The 24,172-nt window shown below is 47.6% G+C and overlaps 1 protein-coding gene across 2 annotated transcripts; it reads left to right on the top strand.

The window, feature by feature from the left end:
* The first annotated feature begins 7,296 nt into the window (after positions 1-7,296).
* Positions 7,297-23,730, top strand: LOC104150577 (repulsive guidance molecule BMP co-receptor b). Of its 2 annotated transcripts, none has more exons than XM_068928248.1 (3): positions 7,297-7,676; positions 10,161-10,672; positions 22,690-23,730. In XM_068928248.1, exons 1-3 carry the CDS (start codon positions 7,550-7,552, stop codon positions 23,356-23,358), a joined length of 1,308 nt encoding a protein of 435 aa, XP_068784349.1. In that variant the 5' UTR covers positions 7,297-7,549; the 3' UTR covers positions 23,359-23,730. The 2 variants fall into 2 exon arrangements, with proteins under 2 accessions (XP_068784349.1, XP_068784352.1); XM_068928251.1 differs by lacking the exon at positions 7,297-7,676 and adding an exon at positions 10,018-10,045.
* Positions 23,731-24,172: the final 442 nt, after the last annotated feature.

Here is a 24,172-nt window from a genome sequence, read left to right as displayed (position 1 = left end):
GCTTATATACCTATGACGCTTATATAGCAAGAGTTAACAAAATTGGAAAGTCTGAAATTTTACAGATTAGGCTTTGCTCAAATAGATCTGCATGCCTTGTGTTGCCACAGGACTGGCTCAAAATCATGTCCCGCCTCATCACTCTATTTCAAATATACATTATTTGAATGCTGCAAACATGTACTGTAGGATTTGTTTAAGTGTACTCAGATATATGGCCTCTGGCACTTCCATCACACACATATCACACGCTAGACTGCATTTACACTGCATGCAGGACTGGCTAAAATCAATGTGCAAAGCAGACACAGAGCAGACATGACTCTGCTGACTCCCTAAGATGTTCATTCATTGCTAACCTGGTGGAAAGATGTTAGTCAACTGCACAAAGCGGCACTGCTCCTTTCAGCCTTCCCAATCGAAGTCTGCGCACCTAGGACAAGCGGCCTGCCATCAGGCACCCGGACTGCGGAGTTACAGGAAGACTTGCCCACTGGAGTTCAATGTTGGCTGGAAAGCCCCTGTCGCGCTCCTACCGCTGACTCAAGGACCGGCTCTTTGTATTATGAACAGCTACATGATTTTATTGAATACCAGAATGCGATCATCCTTCCTATGCCAGAGACCTTTTGGCCACAGAATTAATGCTTTCAGTATATTTCTTACAATAATTTGACTTCAAGCTGTAAGAACGCTCCAGGTGACAATGTGAGGCATCATCTCTCATCAGGTCCTGAAGAAGACTCTAAAGGACTGTGAGCCACAAAACACTGCAAGGTCGTGATAGCACCGACAGAGACTTTGAGAGCAGGTGGTACTGATACTGGAGCTGATGCTCTCAGACATTCATATTCCAGGATCTGCTACCTTGATACCAGACTCAGTTTCCCAAGAAAGATTATCCAAAAGATTAACTTAGAATATTAACCCAGTTTCCTTTATAGTCGTTACGCCAATAATAGAGAAATCATATTTCTTTGCAACTCAGAACATTTTATTCCACTTTGGGATGGTATCTACCAGATAAACTTGCAGTATTAACATACGGCTGAGAGAAAACTTTTTAAAAGTTAGGGTAAATAACATTATTTCTATGTCGATGTCTCAGAGATGTTATCTAGACCTTCCATCTCGCTTTAAAAAAAACTCTTGGCTTTGGATTTTTTCTGCCAACGTCCATCTGGTATCCTTCTCTGCATCTAATCCTCCTACTGAAAGTCACTCCGTCTTTTCCCACCCACTGCCACCTAATTCCAAAAACCTTTTCTCAGTTTCTTCCCTCAGCGTGAAAACAATCCTTGTGTAGTTCAAGAACTAAATATGACAGGCTATGCTACTGGGTCCCCATTCAAGCCCCATGCAACTGGCAAAATCTTTTCTGCATCCATAAGCAATTGCAGCCACTAGGAGAACTGGCCAGATAAAATTCCAGTGGCAGCAGCTTTACATGCCACACTCCTGACAGCTAAAATAGCTCTCGGGACACACCCCACATTCCTATCTAAGGTAGCCCCAAGCTTACATCTAAATTAAAACACCTGTCAAATGTCTTTATTATGCCCAAATTCTTACTGAAGAACATTGCAAGCCTTGGATGTTGCAGGACCCCAGCATTTCACTGCAAGACACCAAAAACCTTCTCAAGAGCATCTCCTGAGAGAGTGAAGAGACAGACACCCTGTTTCTGTTCAAATGAGGGCTTTTAGAGCTTATTCTGAGCAGGTTGCAGGTTGCCATTCCCCGCTTAAATTTCTGGCTGCCTCCTGCAGGCTCCAGAAGTATACAGAAGTAGCTTTACTCAAAGAAGTAGATTTTTCTTAGCTGACAGTAGCTGATGTCCGGACTTCCTTCCTTGCCTGTCTCTACCTTATAACCTGTACTGAAGCATCTGTGGTAGGTCTGTGGTGGCACCTGGACCCGAGCAGGGCTGCATGCTTGGAGTCCAGCAGCAGTAGGACATTCATGCCAGCTCTGGTCGACGCTGTCACATTAGCGACCATAATTAACCATCCTCAGCAGGACCAGCTACCTGGGGTGCATCTCCTCAGCCGTGGCTGCACTGCTGCTGACTGGACATCTGGTTCTGTTGCCCCTGGCTCATGCCCTCAGGGTGCATGGCCGGCCTCAGAAGACACCGATGGCCGGGTTGCCCAGCTTCACTCGCATCAGTTGCCAGACAGATAGCTGGACAAAGTATTTCAGAGAGCTCCAACTAATGTAAAATAACTCTCTGGTTTTAAGCCCTCATTCTCCTTTTATTTATTACCGGAGAGTATTGGGAGTAACTCTAATGCAAGTATATCTGTAACTGAGGAGGAAATCAAGCCATTAGAGCAAAAATGTGTGCTGCCCAGGTCCATGTGTAAAAATAATGTCCTGAATTTTAAAACCACTGAGACCTTAGCAGCTGCCACTGCAATCACTAAAGACTGGGATTTCCGTAAAGAATAGTGTGGGTAAAACAGGAACAGCACTTAGGACAGGACCTGTACTAGGAATGTGGGGGTGAAGGATGCTCGCCTCCCATCTCTAGCTAGGACATTCACCCATTTCTTTTGCAGTTTCTATCACCTCTTCCTTTCTTTTGTTCTTTTAGTGGCACTTAGTAATGCATTAAAATGGCACTTCACTAAAAACCTTTCTACACACCTTAATTTCTGGGAGTGTGTTGAGTCTCCCTCCCTTTTTATCCTCTTGCCTGAGAGCATGTGTGTCACAGGATGCTACTGCTGCAGCCCTGCTGTCCTAATGATGAACGCTTGCTAATGGTAATGGGCTGAGGGGGATAAGGCTGTGTGAAATGGACAGCATGGATGTTACTGGCAAAGACCCTTCTTCTTAGACCCTCCTCTGCATATCAAAAAGGAGCTTATTGGATTACAATAAAGAATTGTCTAAGTGTCAGAAAAAGAGAAAGATGCCATTAAGTTGTTTTTTTTTTTTCCCCTGCACAGAATCTTTAGGAATATGCTTAAAAAAAAGAAGTTGAAACATTTTAGGGGGGAAAAAAGTGTCCTTCTTGGAATATTAAATGTCTAGCAGTTTAAAGGAGGCATAGAGCCAAAACTGTATTTCAGTGCCTTTACTTCTGCAATGCAACGATCATGCAGTTAACCTACCATGTTAGCTATTTCTCAAGGTACTTTTCAGTGTTGAATCTGAGGGCCTCCTTCCAGTAGGAAACGGTGTCATTTATGCTAATACAGTCTCACTAACACAAGCCTCTAAAGGAGGTATAAGGCGCTGAACAACTTGGTATATTTGGTTCTGATGCTGTCCCAAGGGCACTGCCCTGATGAAAGCTGCATTTTATACCAGGAATTCCACTACCAATAGGAAATTTGGGCAAATTTCCAACTGTTTGCTTCGGATTCCTACAAAAACATTCTCATGATGTCTTGTGGACCAAGATGAGACTTAGTTACCAGTTAACTAGTGATTCATAAATGTTACTGATTATCATGTCCCTGTATGATATGTAAAGCACTTATAATTTCACTGACCATACAGAATGGTCTTCTCCTGTCTGTCGTATTTTTGTCAGAGCAAAGTAAGAAGAGTCAGAGCAGGAGCTAGTTGGCATATTTCATTTGATGTTTTTATGATGGCAAAAAGGCCTTTTTACATTAAAATATAAAATTTTATCCAAAAAGTCAAACTTTCTGACAGACTCCACGGACACTTAAGCACTTCATTTGTTCTGTCTCCAGCATTTGACTTCTCGCTTTCTTTTGCCTTCCTCCTCCATTTTTGCCTTTTGAAAAAGAGGCAAACTCTCACTTTCTGCGTGTTGGGACAGTGTTGACATAACACTGCTTCTGTACAGATAAAACGTGAAGGGGACGGGTCCAAATTTCAATTCCTGCTTGGAAAGCACTTTAACTGCCTGTGATATAGATGTTTTGCTAACGCCAGTGCTGATCAGAGGTGCTTTTCAACCTGCTAATAACGAGCATCGCTGTAAAAGCGCAGAGATGCCTGATTGCTAGCGGAGTAAATGATACGATACAGTCATCTCTGAAAGGTGATGAAAGGGAAGAGCTGTCTATTCTTTGCATGTTTTTTTCTGGTTCTCCAGCACTTGAAAAAACTGCCCTGGAAATAATAATACTTCTTGGTATTGGTATTGTCAGCTTGGGAATCTGACAAAAGTCAGAGGCGAGGAGATGTCTTCCCCCCACCAGGCCCCTTGTCTTGATAACAGAGGAAAGGTCTGTTCCAGACCCAATTCAAAGTATTTATTTAATTACTGTATTTCTTTTAGATTGGACGAGCTGACTTCTAAGACACATTGACTAATGTTTTCCGAAAGAAAAGAGCCTTGCCCTGCTAGATTATGTCTGTTGTGTTGGCGCTCACTCAACAAAGAAAAAAGAATGGTAAAGGGCTGGAATTGCATTAGAAAACGTCCTCTCAGGCTGGCTTTCTGGGATTGCTTTGAACTTTCACTCATCATTATTTTATGCACCCAATCTTCTTTGTGCTTGTAGAAGGGGGGAAAGCAGAACACACGAGACTTGCCTTCAGGATTTTTAATCAAAGCTGCAACTCTCCTGATTGTGGCAGTGGATTTTTGAGCACCAAAGCAAGTGAGTAAATTAAAATCCCATGTTCCTGTGGGCTATGAACAGAGCTGCTTGAAACGCTCTTTAATGAGCAGGGCCTGTCCCCGCTGTCAGAACGGGGAAGCTCAGCCCGTGCCACATGCTGGGACAGACAGGACACCTCGGGCTGCAGGCACGGGCTCGCAAATGGATCACGGTCTCCCTCCCGTGTGGGGCAAGGCTTCACCCAAAGCACGTTGAAGTCCTTAGGACGTTTCCAGTGGGCTTTCATCAGATCCATCTATGCAGGGCTGAGCACCAGAGAAACCAGTAATGCATGCAGCAGAGGAGGCAAAGGGCCGGTCGTGGCCAGATGCCCCTTCCCAGCACACAACACAGCCCCCCGAAACGCCAAAAAACAGCGCAGGTGCATCCGCTCTCCTGAAACACTGTGTACCAAACTCATGGTGAAAATACGACGGACTGCAGAGAGACTAACGAGCTGGGTTCACAGCTTTTCTAAATCCCCTAACCCAAAATACTTCACTGACCACAAGGCCAAGTTTGGAAGCTTTTTTCCTCTCCTTGCTCCCCCTTCCGCCTGACCATTACACGCAATCACAATCACTGCATGCACGGGATCAGATTTCCAGGCAGAAGTTGTGCACCCCTCGGTTGCTGTGACGGCCCCGGGGGCTGACAGCCCCAGCACCGGGGACACCCAGGGCGCACGGGAGCTCGCCACGCCAGCGGGGCAGGCCGGCACCGGGGCCGGGGCCGGCGCCGGGGGGGTAGGTAGGTTGTGGGCTGCGGGCAGGGCGGGGGCAGCCCCCGACGGGAGGGGAGAAGCGAGGGCGCATCCCCGCACCCCTGGGGAGGAGGCTGCCCGCGCTCCCCGCTCCCTCTGCCCCCTCCTCCCCCATTTGTTTGCTATAGGTGGCGGAAAGATCACGCTGTCATTAAAAGCACATCCCCTCCCTTTGTGCCAGCGCCGGGAAGAGAGAGCGAGCGGGGGAAGAGGCACGCCGAGGCTGCAGCCCGCCGCCCGCGCTGCCGCTATGGGTGTCGCCGCGCCCGGCGGCCGCGGCTGCGCGCCCGCCCCGTCGGGGCCCGGCCGCTGAGCGCCCCGCCGCCGCCCGCCGCCGCCGCCGCCGCCGCCCGCCGGCCATGGGGCTGCTCGGGGTGAGTCGCTCGCCTCGCTCGGGCTGGCGCTGGCTGCGCGGCCCGTCTTCCACCTGCCGCCGGCCGCTCTCGGCGCCCCGGTCGCTGTCGCTGCCAGACGGCGGCGGGCGGGCGGACGCGGAGGTGGCGCGGCGGGCAGCGCGCTGCCCCGCGGGGGGGGTGGGGGGGAGGGCTGCGCGGGCTGCGGCCGCGCAGGAGGGGAGCCGGCGCTGGACGCGCAGCCCGGCTGCGCGGGGGCGGCCGCCGGCAGCGGGCTCGTCGTGCCCCGAGAGCGATGGGCAGCATCCGCGGCAGCCGGTCCCCGACGCGGCGGCACCTGCCGCAGCGGCCCGGCCGCGGCCGCGCCGCCGCCGCCCCGCGCGTGCGGAGCCCCGCGCAGGGGCCGCTCACCGTGTCCGTGCTGTCGCCCCCCCTTCCCCCCGCCCAGGTGCCCGCCCGCCAGTGTCCCGGCCCCCGCGGGAGCGCGGCGCCGCTCCCACCGGCCTGAGCCGCGGCGCCGCCGAGCTGGACATGCCGTGAGTACCCACGCACCGCGGGGGCAGGCGTGAAGGGCGCGGTGCCGGGACTCCTGCGCCGCTTAGGCGGGCGCGGAGTAACAGCGAGGAATGAAATGCCGGGTTTTGCGCGGCGGCTCCCCGCGCTGCCGCCTCGGCGCACGCCGAGGGAGTAAGCAGAGCAAGAGGCTATTCGTGCCGGATTTCTGGGAACAGAGAGCGCACCACCAGGGGAGCAGTTAAGGCATCGCACGTACCTTCTGGAAAATAAACCACAGCGTGTTTAAAATCCATTAACGCTTCTTGCATGTGTTTGACTTTTACCCACTGACATGTTCGTTTCATTTCGCGTTTTTTTTTTTTTGGGGGTCCTGCTCCTGCTGTGCCTCCATCCGCAACGGGGCCGAGCAGGCGGTAAAGGCGCCCCCGCCGCTATTTAGATCGACCATCGTTATGATCTTGGACCGGGTTTTACCCCCCCCCCCCGTTCCCGGGGAAGGGCTGCGCTGCGCTGCCCTGCGCTGCGCGGGGCGCGGAGCTGCCGCGCGCCTCGGCCCGCGCGGGCGGCGCGCGCCCCCTGGCGGCGGCGCGGGGCGGCGCGCTCTCCCCGGCCCGGCGGGGCCCGGCGCAGCCAATCGCGGCCGCGGGCGCCGCGCCAAGGCGGCGCGGAGGGGGAGGGAGGGGGAAGGCGGGCGCGGCTCTGATTGGCCGCGCCGCCGCTCACGGGCGAGTCACGTGGCGCGGCGCGGCCCAGGGGCAGGCGCGGCCGCGGAGCCGCTGCGCGCCCCGGGCGGGGGCGGGGGCGGGGGCGGGGGCGGGGGAAGGGGCTTCCCGCAGCGCGAGGCAAGGCGCGGGGGCGGGGCAGGGGGCGGGGTCAGGGCGGGCCGCGCCTATGGGCGCGGCGCGGCGCTTGCTGGACGTGGCGGCGGGCCAATGGGGCGGAGGGGCGGGGCGGGGCCGTGCGCGGCGGCGGCGGCGGCCGGCCGGGCGAGCGAGCGAGCGCAGTGGCGCGGGGCGCAGCAGTGCGGAGCGCAGCGTAGCGGGGCCGCGGGGCGCTGGGGGCCGCGGCCGCCGCCTCCCTGCGTGGGGCGGCCGCTCACCCGCGCCTTCCCTTTGTGCTTGTCTCTCCCTGCCGCCATGCCGCCCCGCGCCGCGCCCGCTCCGCTGTGGCCCGGCGGCCTCCGCCCGCGCCCGCGCCGCTGAAGCAGCAGCAGCAGCAGCAGGAGGAGGAGGAGGAAGGAGCGAGGAGCCGGAGCGGGCGGCCCGCCCGCCGCCCCATGCCGCGGCCCCGCGCCGCCGCCCGCCCGCCCGCGACCTGCATGGACGGGCATGGGGAGAGCAGCGCCTTCCCGCGCCGCCGGGGCTGAGCCGCCGCCGCGCCGCCGCCGCCGCCGCCTGCGCGGGCCGCCCGCCGCCCTCGGCCTGCTCGCCGCCCTGGGGCTGCTGCTGCGCGCAGGTACGGCCGCCGCCGCGCAGCCTGCGCGGGCCGAGCCGGGTTGCTGCGGGCGGGACGGGGCGAAGGCGGCTCGGGGGGGCTCCGGGGAGGCATTTAAATCGTTTTTAATTTTCGTTTCATTTACGTATTAATTCCGCCTTCAGCCGGGCGGCTGTCCGCCTGCCTGAAGGGGAGGCGGGGGAGGGCGGGCCGGGTGTCCGTTCCCCTGCAGCTCGTTTTTAGCGTTTCTGGTTTTAGTGGAATAAGCGCTCTGCTGGAGCGAGTGCCAGGTTAGGCCGTCTGAGTCCAGCAAGGTTTGTCTGCCCCCCCCCCCCCCCCCCCCCCCCCCCCGCCGTCCTGCCGGCAGCAGCGGAGCGGTTTTTCCCCAAAGTTGCCGGGGAGGAAGAGCGGCAGGTCTGTTGTGCCGCTTGGTAACCTGCCTTGCCCACCTAGACCGATTTTCCTGTGATTAAAATGCTATTGCGAATCGTAACCTGAAGCATCGTCAAAGGTTTTGAGGCTTTGAAGTTTGCCTTGGCCCTTGTCGGTTTGCTTGGCGTAGTTCTCTCTGGTTTGTGAGCGCGTAAACACAGGTTTTGATCCCCCCCCCCCTTTTCACAAAGCTGCATATCGCTTGCACGAAGATCAAGCGAGAAACTTACTGCTTGCTCCTACGCTTCATGGCCATGCTTAGCTGTGGGTTAGAGGCTTTTTCCTTCCACCCTCTGTTGTCTTGGGATTTTGACAGGAGATGCACTTCACTGCCATGATAAATTCATGGACTGGATACTCGGGGTATGTCATATGAGTCCGTACACAGGCAGCTCAGCTAGGCACCAGCGAAGAAATTGCTAATATCCTCTCATCGCTGTGTGAATGGCAGAAAAAAAACTGCCTTTAAAAATTAAAGGTCCTACATTACTATTCAGTCCTTTTTTCATTGCCCGTGTCTCAGAAGTTTAGGACTGTTGTAACTAGGCTGTTAAGACCAAGCTGAGGCCAATCCTATTTTACTTTGAGAGCAGGAAAAAAGTGGGAGAAGATAGTGTAGAGGGAGAGATTTGAGGGCAGGAACAGATTATCTGTAAAATCTGTATTTTCCTTTTCCTTTTGTTCACACTTGCATGTACTTTTCTAAGTATTTTTTTGTTCTTTGTTTTTATGACCATTTGAAATCATAAACGAATGTATACACAGCTGAATTTTATAGGTCATAAAAGGAACAAATAAGCACAGCGTGTTTTTGGTGCATACTTGTTGGTGCTGGACAACTATTGCATGAAGTCTTGCACGCAGTCTGGATGCGGTTCCATGTGCTGTAATGGCCGTCTTCAGCTCTTTGGCAGGGAGGGAGCCTGATTTATCGTTTGACTGATGTCCTCCTCTTTTTAACCCCTCTGCAACGTGTGCATCTGCGTTTCCTTTAGTGCCGCATGCAGCCCTGTTTGTTTTGTTTCTGCCCCTGGGGAGTTGCTTTGTGTAAAAGCTGCGCTCAAAAGCCTGGTGTGAACTGCCATGAAAAGCTGGAAGGATTTCAGGTCGTGACAGTGAAGGCTGTGGAAGGGAGGGCTGTAAAAAATGCCAGTTTGCTTACTGGGATGGTAATTAAGTTTTCTTTGCGGAAATCAGGTGACCAGATAAGGTGCAACTGGTTTGTTTGTGTAAACTGAACTGCGTACCTGTTACTTGAATCTCATGAGTACTTCAGGTTTTGGTTGAGGGAGGTTTCTCTTTTTTTTTTTTTTTTTAACCCCTTGCCTCATTATTTTCTGTAGGCTGTAAGAGGTGCTACTGCAATGTTTGGATTCCCTAGCTGGCAGCCTGAGCTTCAGGCAGCTGTGGGTTTTCTTGCTATTTAGTCACAGAAAGCAAGCAGGGAAGCTTTAGCTGTAGCAGTGCCAGGGAAGTAAAGCAAACTGAGTTTATGGCCTGCCTCCTTCTCCCCCCCCCCTTTTTTTCCCTGCTTTCTTGAAGAGGAGTTTTGATCCCTCCTTCATTCAGTTTGTTTCTGCCTAAACCTGTATCACTTGCCTTCTTTTTCACATTCTTCTCAGGAACAGGATTCTGTTTGAAAGTTCAGTAACTTGTCATGTAAAGCACTGAAAGACGAAATGGAGACTTGCTTATTGACTAAGTGATTAACTTAAGCATAGAATTGCATCATCATCTTGATATCATCTGGAAAAGAAATGCTGGGCTCATACTTGGCAGGAGTTAATCATCTTAATCCATTACTTGCTATTGTCTCGATAGAAATTAAGTCATTCTTGGGTCATCTCAGCCTTTGAGAGAGACGGTCTGTATTGCTATCTTCCACCTTCCTCTGCCAAACGCCACCCTCCCAGCCCCCTTTTCTCCACTATAGAATGTGTCCCCAATGGGTAAGCCCTGTAAGTTGTCTTTCAGTTGCTTTTTGCATTACCTGTGGGTGAGGAAAGGGGGGGTGTATGGATTGCAATACAAGAGGTTTGCTTGATTTCTCTCTGCTTTCTGTTTGGTGGGCAGGTGACTGCCAGCTGCAAACACATTGTCGAATCCAGAAGTGCACCACAGACTTTGTCTCCTTAACTTCACATCTGAACTCTGCTCTCGATGGCTTTGATTTGGAGTTCTGCAAGGCCCTGCGGGCGTACTCTGCCTGCACCTACCGCAACTCCAAAGTATGCCGGGGGAACCTCGTCTACCATTCTGCGGTGCTTGGGATCAGCGACCTCATGAGCCAGAGAAACTGCTCCAAGGATGGACCCACATCCTCGACTAACCCCGAGGTGACCCATGATCCCTGCCACTACAGTGGCCGCGCAGGAGCCAGGGACCACCGGGGAGGGGAGCAGACTTCTCCTCCTACTTACCTATTTTGTGGCTTGTTTGGTGATCCTCACCTGAGGACTTTTAAGGATCACTTCCAGACGTGTAAGGTGGAAGGGGCTTGGCCTCTCATAGACAATAACTACTTATCAGTGCAAGTGACGAACGTGCCCGTGGTCCCAGGATCCAGTGCTACTGCTACAAATAAGGTACGGATTGCTCTTAAACTCTCTATACGCGTACGGAAGTGCAAGGCCAAGACAGCAGAGTAAGCCACTTAACCCTTAGGAGTTAAGGAGTCACAGCAGGTTGAGGATGTTTTAGGCAGTAGCTTGAGAAAGTAAGACTGCTGGGCTTCTGTTTTGTGAAATTGCTTCTTTACTGATTGCCTTAGAAACAAATACAACTTAAAACAGCCCTCCCCCTCCACCCCATCTCAAAGTGAAATAGCACCACAGTAACACTTAAGGAAACTAACTTGCTGCAAGCTGATGATTGTTTTAAGGCATCATCTGTGACTGCCCCTGCCCTAAGCGGAAATCCTAGGGTAGGAGCAAGGAGAGAGTGAGGATCTTTGCTTTCCATTAATTCTCGAAATTCTACAGCCGTAACTGTCGAAAGCAAAAAACGTTGACGGAGTGGCAGAACAAATTAGCCAGGCATTGAAGGTTCAAAGCAGAGACAAGAAGGAGAGCTGCAGAGAACTGAGAGGAGATGGCCCCCCTCAGAAGACACTGATGCCAAGTGGAAGGCCTTAGTACCCTGGCTCTACGAAGGAAGCAGCAGCCTGAAGATCTTGCTGACGGTATATGTCACTCTGCAGACAGGCAAGGCACTTCAGATTGCTCTCTTCCCAACCACTTCAAGTGGCTACAGAAGAAATAACGTGCTCTAGTGTTAATAGCATATGCCCTTTCTTTAAGAAAAGTACTTAGCTTTTTATGCCAAAGGCAGATAGCAGGTGTCCTTCAAGGAAGAAAATGAGGAAGTATAAGGTCTGGCTGGCCCTGACTGAAACGTCCATAGGTTTACCCCAGAAGCCAGGGTAACGTTTTCAGGCATCTTTTTATCATCAAACGAAATCACTCGAACCTATGTGTGAAGCTGGTGCTGTCCCTCTCTTCCCTTTTTTTAAATTAAGTGGCCAGTTACAGCAGTGTACTTAACTGTTGTAGGATCAGGCTGTGTTGGCTATGTTACACTGTTCGTAGACCAACAGCACTGGAAACTTCTCACTTTATTGCTGTGTACAGGAACAGGTTAGTGCCCTTACTTCTACCAAGGAGATAACTGTGTGTGATGAGAAGACTGATTCTCATTATTCCTGTTTACTGTGTTCATCCTTGCTGAATACTGAGGTGTCGTCTAATGTCGATGCTTAATGGGTGAGAGAACACTTTCTGCTTGGGTAATAAATCAAAATTTTTGGATTTGCAGGAGGCCAAAGGTTGGATTGACACATCAATGAAAAGCAAAATCCCCTTGTCTTAACTTATGCTGATGCCAAACACAGCGCCAAACACAAAGAGCTTGGGGTTATAAAAGTATAAAAAGAGGGAATGAGGTTATCCTGAATAAGCTTTGCAAAAGAGACTTGAGTCTCTTGAGAAATCTGCTCCAGTGGCTGCCTTTTTTTTTTTTTCTTTTAATACTCTTAAATAAGGAATACAAGAGAAAGTTATGTTACGCAATCTCAGAAAGCTTTTATCCTCAGTTTTGCTAAAGTCTTGCAGAATAGTCTTTGTTTCCTTGTTCCTGATAGTACCATAGGACAAAGTGTGGAGAGTCTTTCCATGCACAGATTGTGTGGGTGGCCAGGGTGTGATGGTAGCAGGAGATGGGTAATCTTATCTTTAACTGGCCATATTCTAAAAATGATTGACTACAGTAGCATGTTATGCTGTAGTATGTGTTCTCAAACAGGTAACTAAGAGGATTTGATGAGGTAAATGTCTATGTACTGGGGGGGGGAAATAATGTTTTTAAAAGAAGAAGTACCTTTTGTCTTTAACTTTTTCTAATCTCAATGCTTCTGTTTGTGTGTGGTTTTTTTCTGTAATTCATCTGGCCTTCTGGAAAAAGCAGTAATACCAGTATTACAAAAGTGAAAAATGTATTAGATTTAATGTAGCTGCACAAGTACAGTTAAGTGTGTAGAAGCAATCAAATAAGATGTAAGCTTTAGGATATTAGAAATCTCTAGCGCCAGTATCTGTTAAATGCGTACAGTACTCGAGTGTTTTCTTTCTTGGCAGGTAGTCAAACTTTAGCAGCACACCTCTTTGTGGGAAATGAAGGTTGTTTTTTGCATGCACAAGTAACTTCTCAAGATAAGTTTTAATCTCTCTAATGCGTCCTTTTGATTTCTTTATGGAGCAGACTGCTATAAAAGGTACAGAAAAGGCCTGTTAAACTACGCTGCCACTGCTGGCGCCATCTTGGTTGTGATGGTGCTGCTGGATTTACTTAACGTTATTTCGGCCATAGGGTAACTTGAGATACTGCTTAAAGAGACAGCAAGAACATAATTTCAGTGGTTTTCTTTATCTAGAGACAGTATTTCTCCTAACTGAGAGCATGCAAGTAAGCTACCTGCCTTGTCAGTAAGAAAAACCTCATGCAATCATAATCAGTCTTGCTGTTTCTTTTTTTATTGCAAATATTGGAGATGTTTAATTTTAATGTGAAATAATAACAAAGGTGTATGTTGAACTTGAATTGTGGAGAAGCCAAAGCAAGTATCAAATTGCTAACTAGCCTGTTTAATCCTCTCTAAAGCAGACCTAATGAGAGCACTGACAAAAAGCGTGGAAGCTTTAATTTATTTTGAATGCCCTTTTTAAGGGAGAAGTGATTTAAGGAGGTATAGGAACAGAATATTGAATCTATATCCCACGTGCAGTGAGCCAGCTTCACCTGACTTCTGAAACGGCTGTTTCAAGGGGCGTATCATCACTTAGCCTTCTAGGTGCTTATTGCCTCCAAATTTATCATAACTTGCTAGTGTTTAGAGCGACTTTTAAGGGAGTCAACAATGAAGGGAGCATTCTCTGTTTTAAAAAAAAAAAATTGTCTTCTCACTCAAAAAACCCGTATAACTTGAATAACCCTAACAGTCTGAGGGCTATCTAGCAAGTTCGTAAAGGACAAGAGACTGTCAGATTTTTAAAAAGAATGTGAAGAATAAAAATACGTTTTTCTGCCTTCATTACACATCTGGCAGGAAAGAACGGAAAGCAGGAGAACTCTTCCTTTAATTCCTTAATTGGAAAGGTATGTCCTCCTGTAGGAGATGTGTGTTCATTCACAAAACGCTCTCGGCAATTTGTTTGTAGGTGTTTTGCATATTTGTGATGCCGATAGTAAGGACATCTGTTTCCTCAGAGCGAACAAAGCTGTTGTATATTCTGTGGTCGAGTTGCAACTTGCAACTCCACTTTCTTCTGAGCTTGTTTGATCTGTTTATGCCCCTTGGCATAAGATCCCAGGGCCTTTCAGATGGAGAATGAAGGATCACCAAGTAGCTGGGAAACAGATTTTCAGTATGAGTTTTGTGCAGGTCACTGGCATTTCTGTATCTGATTTCTGGAAGCAGAGCTCTGCAAGCTTTTGGGGATCTCCTCAGGGCAAATGGCTATCTCAAGGGGCTGTGGAAGGGAGTAGGTAGGAAGGGTATCATCTGATGCCTTAAACAGAACTTTTTCTTGTTTTATCGTGGGCTTTATTTGGAGGGGAACAAAATCTCTGTTGTCTTTGGTCAGTGTGACAGGTGTTCTGGATATCACCAGTGCAGTTATCCCTGAGTAGCAAATGCGGCAGAGGTGCCTGCGCTTCCCTATGGAAAACTTTCCTGCTTGTTTACCGTGATCAGAAATGGTCAGGGGGCTTTTCCTATCCAGGTGTTTTGTAGTGGATAGCTTGAGGGTGAGGCATGGAGAACGGACGCAGGGAGGGCAGAGAAGGAAAATCAAACAGGCTGTGGAAACCCCAGAGCTTTTACTGTAGTAGGTTTACTGCGCAGAAAGCTTTGAATCTGGGAAGAGACTGCATTAGCAGGGTAATGAAACATTGGGTAAGTGCTCTTTTTCCCTGAGTCAAAACACTTAGGTATCTCTTTTGCAGTCTGGTTTCTATTTTTGCAAGAGGAAATCAGTGGACTGAACACCCTGTACTTAGTCTCCTGTAAATAATTAATATTAAAAACATTCATCTTCCAGTTACTGTTCGGTTATGCTTCTGAGTGGGAGCATCAGATCACTGACCACGTGCGATTAATTTTCTCATCTTTATAGACTTCCTGCCCAAGATAAAGATGAACTTTGGCTTTATTTCTCAGAGGAGGTACATACTACCTTTTTGTTGAAGGACTTCAGTCAAAAGCTGCTTGATCCATGAGGTGGAGCAGATAACCCATCTCATTAACTTACAAAGCAGTGTTTTGTTTTGGTTGCTGAAGAGGGAGGAAGATTGCCAGCAGAAGGGGAGAATGAAGGGCCTGGGGTCCTCCAGCCTGTGCAGGTTGGTGCTGCGCTTGGCCATGCAGCTAGACACAAACGGGTTCAGCAGGTAGCTGTGGACAGCGTGAAAATACAGGTGCCGAAGCACTTCCTGTGGATTTAGGATGTTTCTAAAAGGCTGAGGCTTGCCAGTGCCTTTAAGACAAGGGCTCTGTTCTTCATTTCAGAAGCTACCCACCTGTGCCTAAATGAGATGGCTTGTTGTTGACTCTCCGGGCAGCTAGTCATTGAATCTCCCTTGGGAGCAGTGCTGGACCTGGAGTTAGGGCAGACTCAAACCTCTTCTCATGGTTAAACATGAAAGGTTTTGTCTGAGGATCTCTTCAGTATATTTCAACTTAAAACACATTCACAGAGGTAGATTTTAATCTGTTATCTGTGTCTATTTTTCCCTGATTACTTGTCTTCATGAAAAGATGGGGATGGGAGAAATCATATGCTTATGAAAGAACCCCGGAGTGGTCAAGGGACCAACTGGTACCTGAATCTTAATTGAAAGTTCCTAATTATCTTTCGGTCGTGACCGTCTGGTCGCTAGTTCATAGCATGCTGAAAACAAGTAGGCTTTTCTGTTAGGAATAAAACTGGGTGATACAAAAGTTCTGGAGAAAGGGACCTTGGCACTGTGCTGGCTGGAAGACAGGAGGTGAACGCAGGCTTGAGGCTAGCCTCTTGGGCAGAGGCTGAAGCAGAAGAAACCACCTACCAGATGCTGTTTTCTCTACTAATGGGATTCCTTTGTATTGGGCAGAAGACGCAAATAAGCTCTCTTTTGGTTTTGTGTTTGTTTTTGGAACTCAGCTAAAACGAAGGTCCACCTTTCTCCCAGATTCATGACCTCTCAGGTCTTTGGCCTCTGCTCTGTGCTTTTGCCTTCAGCACTTTCACAGCGATCTCCTCCTCCGTAAGGAAAGCTTGTTTAATTCTGTTACAGACATGTTTTTAATTCTGTTACGGACATGTTTAGTGTGTGCAGAGATGCCCTCAGGTACACCGATGTGCTGCGTTGTTTTGGGCAGACTCATAAGAACAGCAGGACACACAGCAAAAGTACTACAGTTCTCCAGGGCACAGGTGACATACTGACTTTGCTGATTTGCCATCTTCATCGATGTAAAGATAAACAGTCCTGTTTCCTGGTGTTCAAGACAGTGTGGCCTTACTAGAGGTTGTTTCCTGGGATGAGCTATGGCAATTTGTCAGGCGCTAAACTGTTTTTCTCTCTCCATTTCTGGGAGTGCTGGAGAACTGTTGCTGGAGTTTGTCTTGAACTCCTTCGTTTAGGGAGCGGGAGAGGAGGAGCGAGCATGCCTGCATATGTCTCAGCAGTATCTTTCTGACTGCCTTCGTAGCTTTAGGGGCTTCTTAGGGGCAGAAGGAAGGAGAATAAAGTAGTGGATAGAGATGGCAGTTTTCTCGGACGTGAGGATGCGAGTTAAATGTTAATGTTGTGCACTTTACCTGCCTGCTACCATATATGCTTTACAAACTCTCTGCAGGGGAGAAGAGCCCTTCTCCTCCTTGGATTGCCCACCAGGAAAAAAGAAGGTGGAATATTTTAGCTATTGTTCCAGTTGATTAAAGGACACTTAACTATGATCAAGTTCTGGGTAGTTTTGAAATTAATCAATAGCAGATGCTAGATGTTTCTAGAGTTATTTATAAACGGTGACCTTCTTGCTCAACCACATCCGAGAAATGTTTTCCTGAGTGATCCTGGGTTTCTTTTCTGGAAATCTTCTCATGCTGAACTCTTTCTTTCAGATTGACTTCCTTTTTTCGTTCTCTGTTGTTCATGAGATCCCATAACTTCCCTTCCATTTTTCTCCTGGTGTTGTGTCAGATTGAAATATGGGACGCTTCTGTAAGCGACCAGCAGGCTGAAGAGGGGTTGGTGTATTTAGTTTTGTAATGCCCCCAGCAGCTCTTCTAAGAACTTGGCCCCAGCAACATCACTGGGGCAGTCTCCTCTAAATCTCTTTTCCTCCAAAGAGTTTGTTCCCTGCACCCTCCCAACGTGCCCGAAAGGAGCGAAATGTCTTTCAGGCATATGCCTTTTGCTTGTGTTCTTGAGCTACGTCTACTTTAGCAAGTAGCACGCTGCAGGAGGGTGGATGTGTGCGGTGAAACAGTTTGTGCTGAGAATTATGTATCTGCATATAGGTATTTCAGGGGAAGAGGTCCTACTTTGGATGAGCTATCGTGCTATCTGATGAACTGAGTGGTCGATAGCATTTGGAGCGCTTCTGGTTTTGTTTGATCCAAAAAGACTTGTTTTGCTTATAAAAAGGAACTACCCTGTGATATGGCTTTAAATGAGGCTATTGAATCCACATTTTCAAATGAGTCTTTATGGTTTTCCTTTATTAGATCTCTACTTCCACCCTTCAGCAATGCTTTGTTATTCAGGTGGTGTCCTCTGGGTGGTACTTGGTTTCTAAGATAAACTTTCTACATGCTTCGCACCTGCTGCAAGTCCCTGGAAAGGGAAGCTGTGAAAATTTCAGTTAGAGAGTGGGAGGTCATTTAATACGTTATGCTTTCAACTTTCCTGTGTATGTGAACTGCAGAAGCTTTTTGATGGACTCTTAGAAATTTTATGCACACTATGCAGTTGTCTACCTATGGACTTTTAATAGCTGCCTCCCACAGATCACTTGTTAGGTCATTCCTAGGCCTCCCAGGCATCTTCAAAGACCACTGGTCTAATGTTGTCACGTCTTTTGCTGAAGCATCTTTCCCACTTATTCTCCAGGGCCTGCGGTGTTGAGGTAGGTTCTGCGTGCGTGCATGGTGATGCAGGCCTTCACCTGAAAGTAGAACCCAGTCAAGACAAATGTAGGGGGAGGGAGATGAGCCTGGGGACTATCCCACTAAAATTGTGAGGGAAACTGGGAAGATCAAAATCTTTCCAAACATAATAGAAACCTTCTCTTCTTCTGTGTTTAAAAAAATAAAAACAAAAACCAGACTTTTCCAGATTCGTTGCCTGTTCGGTAAGTAGCGTTACCTTCTTGCATGTGGTGCCGTTATGGTTGTGTTTTCAAAGTCTGGCCTATTCTAGGCAGGCTTTGGCTGAACTCTCTCCTTAGGAATTTTCCTTGAAGTAGGTGTAGAGGACTTAGATGCTTGAAGTTGTCTTTCTAGATACGGGAGTTAGATTTGTGTCTTATGGTTGTGGGTGGGCTAGACTTCAAGGAAAGAAATATTAAAAATGAATGAGCAGAGCCAGAGTAGCTTGGGCACAGGAGAAAGCAACGTTTAACAAAAGCATTGATGTTTTAAATGGACAGCCGTACTGTCCATCAATAATAGAGGGAGTGGTACAGTGCAAATGTGCCAAACTGAGTTATTGCTTACTTGCTCAAGCTAATCCATATATTGCAAAAAGGATGGTATGTGGAAAGTCAACGTTTTCAAACGCTTTCTACAAGTCGCCGAGGAGACAGTGCATGTGTGGATTTGTGTGTTCAAAATTAGGTTTAGGTAACTCTGAATGGGTTTTCCTTTCTTCTGCTTGTTCCCTTGCTTGCTCCCTCGTTCCCTAGTGCAGTTCCATGAAGGGGGAAATGGGAACAGAAGCAGGGACCGATTAAATGCTGAGATGTGATCAAGACCACAAGGCCCTGTAAGAAGAAAACTGTATTCGCAACCTTATAGTAACTCAAAGCAGATAAAGGCTTTCAGAGTGTATTTGGGGTAATAGTCTGTATGTATTCTATATGGCTGATGGATGAAGTAATACATGCAAGCTATGAAATAAAGTAATAAAGTGCTTAATGCAAAAATGAATTAATGCAGGCTGGGGAACCAACTCTGTTATGGTGAAGCGGTTTTTCTGTTTTTTGTTTTTTTTCTCAAAACTATAGTAACTGAAGAAATACTAACTTGACAGAGTTGCCAGTGCTTTCTTTTGCAATAGCTACTCACCAGGGTTTTTCCAAAAGAGTGGATCAAATGTTTATCTCTTTCCTTGTGTGCAGCTTGCCCTTGGAAATAACATGATTTACTAAAACCTGTACTTGGAGTCACTACTCTAAGCAAGTCTGGGTTCTTATGGGAATGAGAATTCATCAGTTCTTCCCCGCAAAATTGAAATTGTTTAATTTTTTGCATTGAAAAATGCACTCTTCATGCTTAAGAACAGCATGTTAGGTCCCTTGGCTCTTGTGGCGGTTTTCAGCTCTCAGTACTTGAGCATATATTTATAGATTAATAGCAGGAAAGTTAATAAAACCTAGTAAGACACAGAGTTACCAATAACCTGATTAAAATTTCTGTCTTAAGAACACTGTCACGCTTTTACTGCCAACATGGGTAGTTCAAGGATACAAAACTGTAGAATCTGTAATAAAATAGGAAGATAGTTACACCTACTAAATACCGTCCAGCAGGACTGTAATTGCATCATAGCACTCATGTGGAATTTATTGTGTGAGGAGCCAGAAGCGTTGTGTTTAAGGCATGCTGGACAGGCACCTTCTAGAGATGTATAAAAGTCTTCTAGAGACTTCACTTGGGCAGCTTCAGAAGTTATGCTCTGCCCAACGCAGTCCTGGAAAGGCGTTGTATGTGTGGTGGGTTCAAGCAATCTTCATGTTCAGTAAGCTGGGTGAGGATGATGTTACTGGCATCCCTCTCCCAGGGGGAATGTAAACATTTGGGCCAAAATGAAATGTTTATGTGCAGTTTGAGTGTGCATAGGTTTCTATTGTTTTTAGTAATCTTAATGTAACTAAGCTTTGTATAACGTAGCCTCAATTAAACCTTTGGAAAAGGCTTGCTTTGGTCCTTTAGCTTTGGTCCTCATTGCAGTAGCTTAAGAGCTCTGCTTGTGCCCCAAGTGCAAGACTCGGATGCGGATAATTTCAAAAAAGCTCTTCCTTCAGCTGAAGGTTCAAACATTTGGATTTTTTTTTTCTAGGTGTAGAAAGGGCAGCTATAACTTCTAGTGTGTAAACAATGACACACGAACAGCTGTGTGGGGGCGTTTTTACAACCTGGCCTGAATATAGAAAGTGTGTGTGTATACCCATATAACACATTACCGGTACACTTGTTTGGAATGGCATAAAGCATTGCATAGTGAAAAAGGTTACCTTGAAAACTTTAAAAAGAGAAGGCTCTGCAGTGAAATTGGCTTCATCTGCCTTTGTAAGAAGCTCTTGTGTATCCTCACCACCAGGGCGTTGGGCCGAGTGAGGTCGGCGCAGGCGATAGGAGAAGGACAGGACTTCACAGATCTCTGGTTTTACTGGTCTGGCCTGTGGATTAGATGGGGCTGGCGGGAGAGAAGTCGCAACATCCAAATTGACTGTCTTGAGCCACAGTATTTAAATGCAGAGCTGCGTCCTTGGCAGATCTTAATGGTCTTTTTGCTGATTCTCTGTCAGGAGCATCCTTGCGAGAGGCCTTTGTTCCCTTAAGGTGTTCGGCCCTCGCTCAGCGTGGGGATTTATCGCAGGTCTTGCCCGGGGTGAAGGGCTCTGCCCTTCCTCGCTTTCCCTGACGCTGTGTGCCTTTCCGCCCTGCGGCTCCCGTGCTTAGCTGCTATATCAAGTAGCCGGTTGTGTGTCTCGTTAGAACCAGCTGTAGCGCTAACTCTGGGCTTGCTCAGGTGCCGAGCAGCCTGACGGGGCTTGGCCTCTGCCGGCGTGCAAATCGCTCTTCCCCTGCGGAGCAGCACGAACACGCCGCAGGAGCGCTTTGTCAACAGAGCGGCCCGCGTTACAGTTCTGCTTCATCAAAACTGTGCTGTAAAGAATGTAAGACCTGACTTAGGGCATGAGGCCCGGGGTGGTGGGCAGAGCATGCATCAGACAAAGCTCAGCTGTCTCCTCTCTGGGTTGCTGGCCTTACTTTGCAAAGCGTAGTGATACAGGATAGCCTTTACAACAAGAAAGGCACTGAACTTCTACTTGTACGTTGTCTAGATTTTGGGCAGAGACCTTCAAGCTCAGCTGTGGCCCACAGATATGAGTTTACCAGATTGCTTGACTGCAGCTGGTCTCAAGCGAGCTGTATAACTGATTAAAGCAAAGAAAAACGGTTGGAAAATTCCAGTCAGACAGCACCAGTGGGAACATATGGAATTAAAATAGCAAGTACTGTGTGTGCGTGTGTGCGCGTATGGGAGAGTCAGAAAGACTGACAGAGCGTCAACTAGCCGGGACAAACCACACATTAAGAACGAATGTAATACGTTTAAGTGTGTGCCTGTATATTTGGAGAAGTTGTTGGGATGGGAGAAAGGAGGAATAGGTGCTAGAAGGGAAGATTCCTGTCTTTTACAGCCGGTATGGAGAGGTGAGGCTAATGAGGGTAGGGGGTTTATTCAAACTGTCTGTAATCCAGCTGTTTATTTAACCTCTAGCTCTTATTTCAAAGCAGAGGGGCAAGAAACTAAAGCTGTTGTGCAGAAGTGTGCTGGTCAACTGAAATTAAAACATGCGAGATTGCTATAAGTTTTAAGGAGAATGCTAACGTTAGTTCGAAAACTTTTTCTAACGTGATCTGGACTACTCTGAATCTTATAGCAATGTGCTGAAATGATAGCCTGTGAGTCGATTTGATGTAGTCAGTCAGACAAGGGCGAAAATAATGATTAAAATCCCTATTTCTAGTACAAAATACCTTTCAACCTTTTCAGGAATTTGCTATTTCCTCCTTTCTGAAACTGTAAAGAAAGAAGCATCTCTGTTTCTTACATTTACACTGTCCCTTCAATATACATTTTCAAAAAGCCACTAGGCACCTCGAACTCAGTCGGCCAAATTGCCTAATTATCTCCTTCAAGTAAGACCAGAGGACCTACTGTTTCTATTGTGGCTTATTCAAATAAGATTATGACTGGCCTTTTAAAGCTTTACACTTAAAAGGACAAGTAATTGGTTTGTGCTCCTGGTTTGTGTTGTAAGTCACCCTTCAAAGGCATGTCTTTGGGCGTCTTTCAGTTGCGCTTTGTTTCTCCATTGGCACGTTCTCTAGCAGCAGTGGACTGGAAGTGTCAAATCTCCCAGTTTTTAGGACTAAGACATCCAGGAGCTGTAACCAGTTCTTTGACTAGTTGTTTTTCCTGGTACTGCATCTTTCTCGCTGCTTGTTGTAGCGTAGCACAGCAGGGCTTTAGCAGTATTCAAAACAGCTAATCCAGGCAAAATTTCTAAGAAATGTGAAGTACTCCGGCAAGGGTCGGTCAGGCAGTCACTGTCAGAGGCATAATGAGAATACTGGGAGTGAGGGAAACCAAATCCTCCAGTTCCTTTCTGGGCTCTCACACAGTCTCATTCTCCAGTTTTGCCATAGCAGCCGGCAGTGTGGGAATTATTTGGCACGTATACGTCCTTGCGATTGCAGGATGCATTCCAAAGTGTTAAGAAACCATCAGGCAGGAGGGAGCTGTGATGCTTAATTAAATATACAGCCTTTTCCTTTCCTGACCTTGTTGCAGTTGCCACACGCTAATAGTCTTGCTTCCAGGCCAAGTTAAGAACAAATTTAACAATTGCCATCTGGTAAAATGTTGCTTTCAGCATGTGTGCAGACTGTTCTCTGCTTTAGGCGTGAGTGGGGACAAGCGTCAAGCTCGTGAGCTTAGTGGGCAGTCCCAGATAATCGCAGCTGCAAAATGGAAAAGGGATTGAAATGTGTATTTTTTTCCATGCTCGCTAACAGCTTTTTTTTCTTTCCCTCCTCCCCTCCCCTTCCAGATAACTATTATCTTTAAATCGTACCAAGACTGCACAGATCAGAAGGTGTATCAGGCAGTGACTGATGACTTACCTGCAGCCTTTGTGGATGGCACAACAAGTGGAGGTGATGGTAACACCAAGAGCCTGCGAATTGTGGAAAAAGTCAGCGGCAAATACGTCGAAATGCATGCCAGGTACATTGGGACCACAGTGTATATACGCCAGCTTGGGCGCTACTTAACGCTGGCCATCCGCATGCCTCAAGAGTTGGCTATGGCCTATGAGGAGAGTCAGGACCTGCAGCTGTGTGTGAATGGTTGCCCGTCAAGTGAACGTATCGATGACAGCGGCCACTTGCCGCTGCCTGTGATGGGGCAGTTACTGCCCCAGGCAGGCGCTGCTCATCCCCGCTCAGTGTACACACTGGAAACTGCCACCACCAAATGTCATGAGAAGATGCTGGTGAAGGACATCTATTTTTACTCATGCGTGTTTGACCTGCTCACCACTGGTGACGCTAACTTCACAGCTGCTGCTCACAGTGCCTTGCAGGATGTGGAGGCATTGCACCCCAGAAAAGAGCGCTGGCATATCTTTCCCAGCAACGGAGGTGGTGGCGTGAGCAAGGGTAGCAAATTGTTTGTCAGTCTTGGACTTGTGTCCTTGATCCTTGTTGCGTTTTTGTAGGGTTTTTTTTGTCTATAACAAAGTTTTGAAATATATATTGTCATAATATATTGAGTAAAGATGAGTATATATGTATATACCATGTATATGAAGGGATGTTTTGTCTTGGGACACCCACCAGATTGTACATATTGTGTTACTGTTTTCATGTATGTTGGATGTAGTATTCTTTGTATCTATTTGTTTTGCAGTTGGTGAAATGTTTTATAATGTCCCTGCATTGGGACCTGATAGAAAGCACTTTATTTTTTATATATTAAATATTTATGTGTGTATCTGAGTAATTATGTATTATACATAGACACATGTACGTACAATACCAGTGCTCCCTCTAAGTACTACTTTGTTTAAAAACAAAATTTTTTTATTATATTTGGGTTTTTTTCCTATCCTTTGTCTTATTGTGGAGGTTAGCACCTCTCTTTCCCTACAGTCACACTGGTGATTTGTTGCATTCTCTAGTTAAAACCGGTTAAGAATGGAATCTTATTCTGTCCCTTAAATGTTCCTTCCTTCTTTGAAGGGAGCTCAGAAGACCATCCTGTATAACTCTGCTTCTGCTATACACAGCATTTATGCTGCAGGGACTTGAATTGCAAAACCACCTTTGTAATCCTGACATCTTCTAATTCCATAGCATGATTTTCAAATGGAGAAAAGTACTTACACCATCCGTCTGTGAATGCAGTGGAGCGAGACCTATGTAGCTCTATAGAAGCACTAGATAGAGAGTTGACTTCTAAAGATACTTCAATGGTCTAATTCTTGTACCTTTAGAAAGGGTTAGGTAACTTTCTCATATCCTCTTCAAAAT

This window comes from Struthio camelus, chromosome Z (assembly GCF_040807025.1).
Source record: "Struthio camelus isolate bStrCam1 chromosome Z, bStrCam1.hap1, whole genome shotgun sequence".
Lineage (NCBI taxonomy): Eukaryota > Metazoa > Chordata > Aves > Struthioniformes > Struthionidae > Struthio > Struthio camelus.
Note: the sequence above shows the minus strand (reverse complement) of the source record. Positions and strands in the feature narration are given on the sequence as shown.

Bases quoted from the DNA above. Each gene is read 5' to 3' on its own strand.
- LOC104150577 (XM_068928248.1), top strand. From the start codon at position 7,550: ATGGGGAGAGCAGCGCCTTCCCGCGCCGCCGGGGCTGAGCCGCCGCCG. The intron at 7,677-10,160 runs GTACGGCCGCCG...TTTGGTGGGCAG, and splicing joins GGGGCTGCTGCTGCGCGCAG to GTGACTGCCAGCTGCAAACA. The intron at 10,673-22,689 runs GTACGGATTGCT...CTCCCCTTCCAG, and splicing joins GTGCTACTGCTACAAATAAG to ATAACTATTATCTTTAAATC.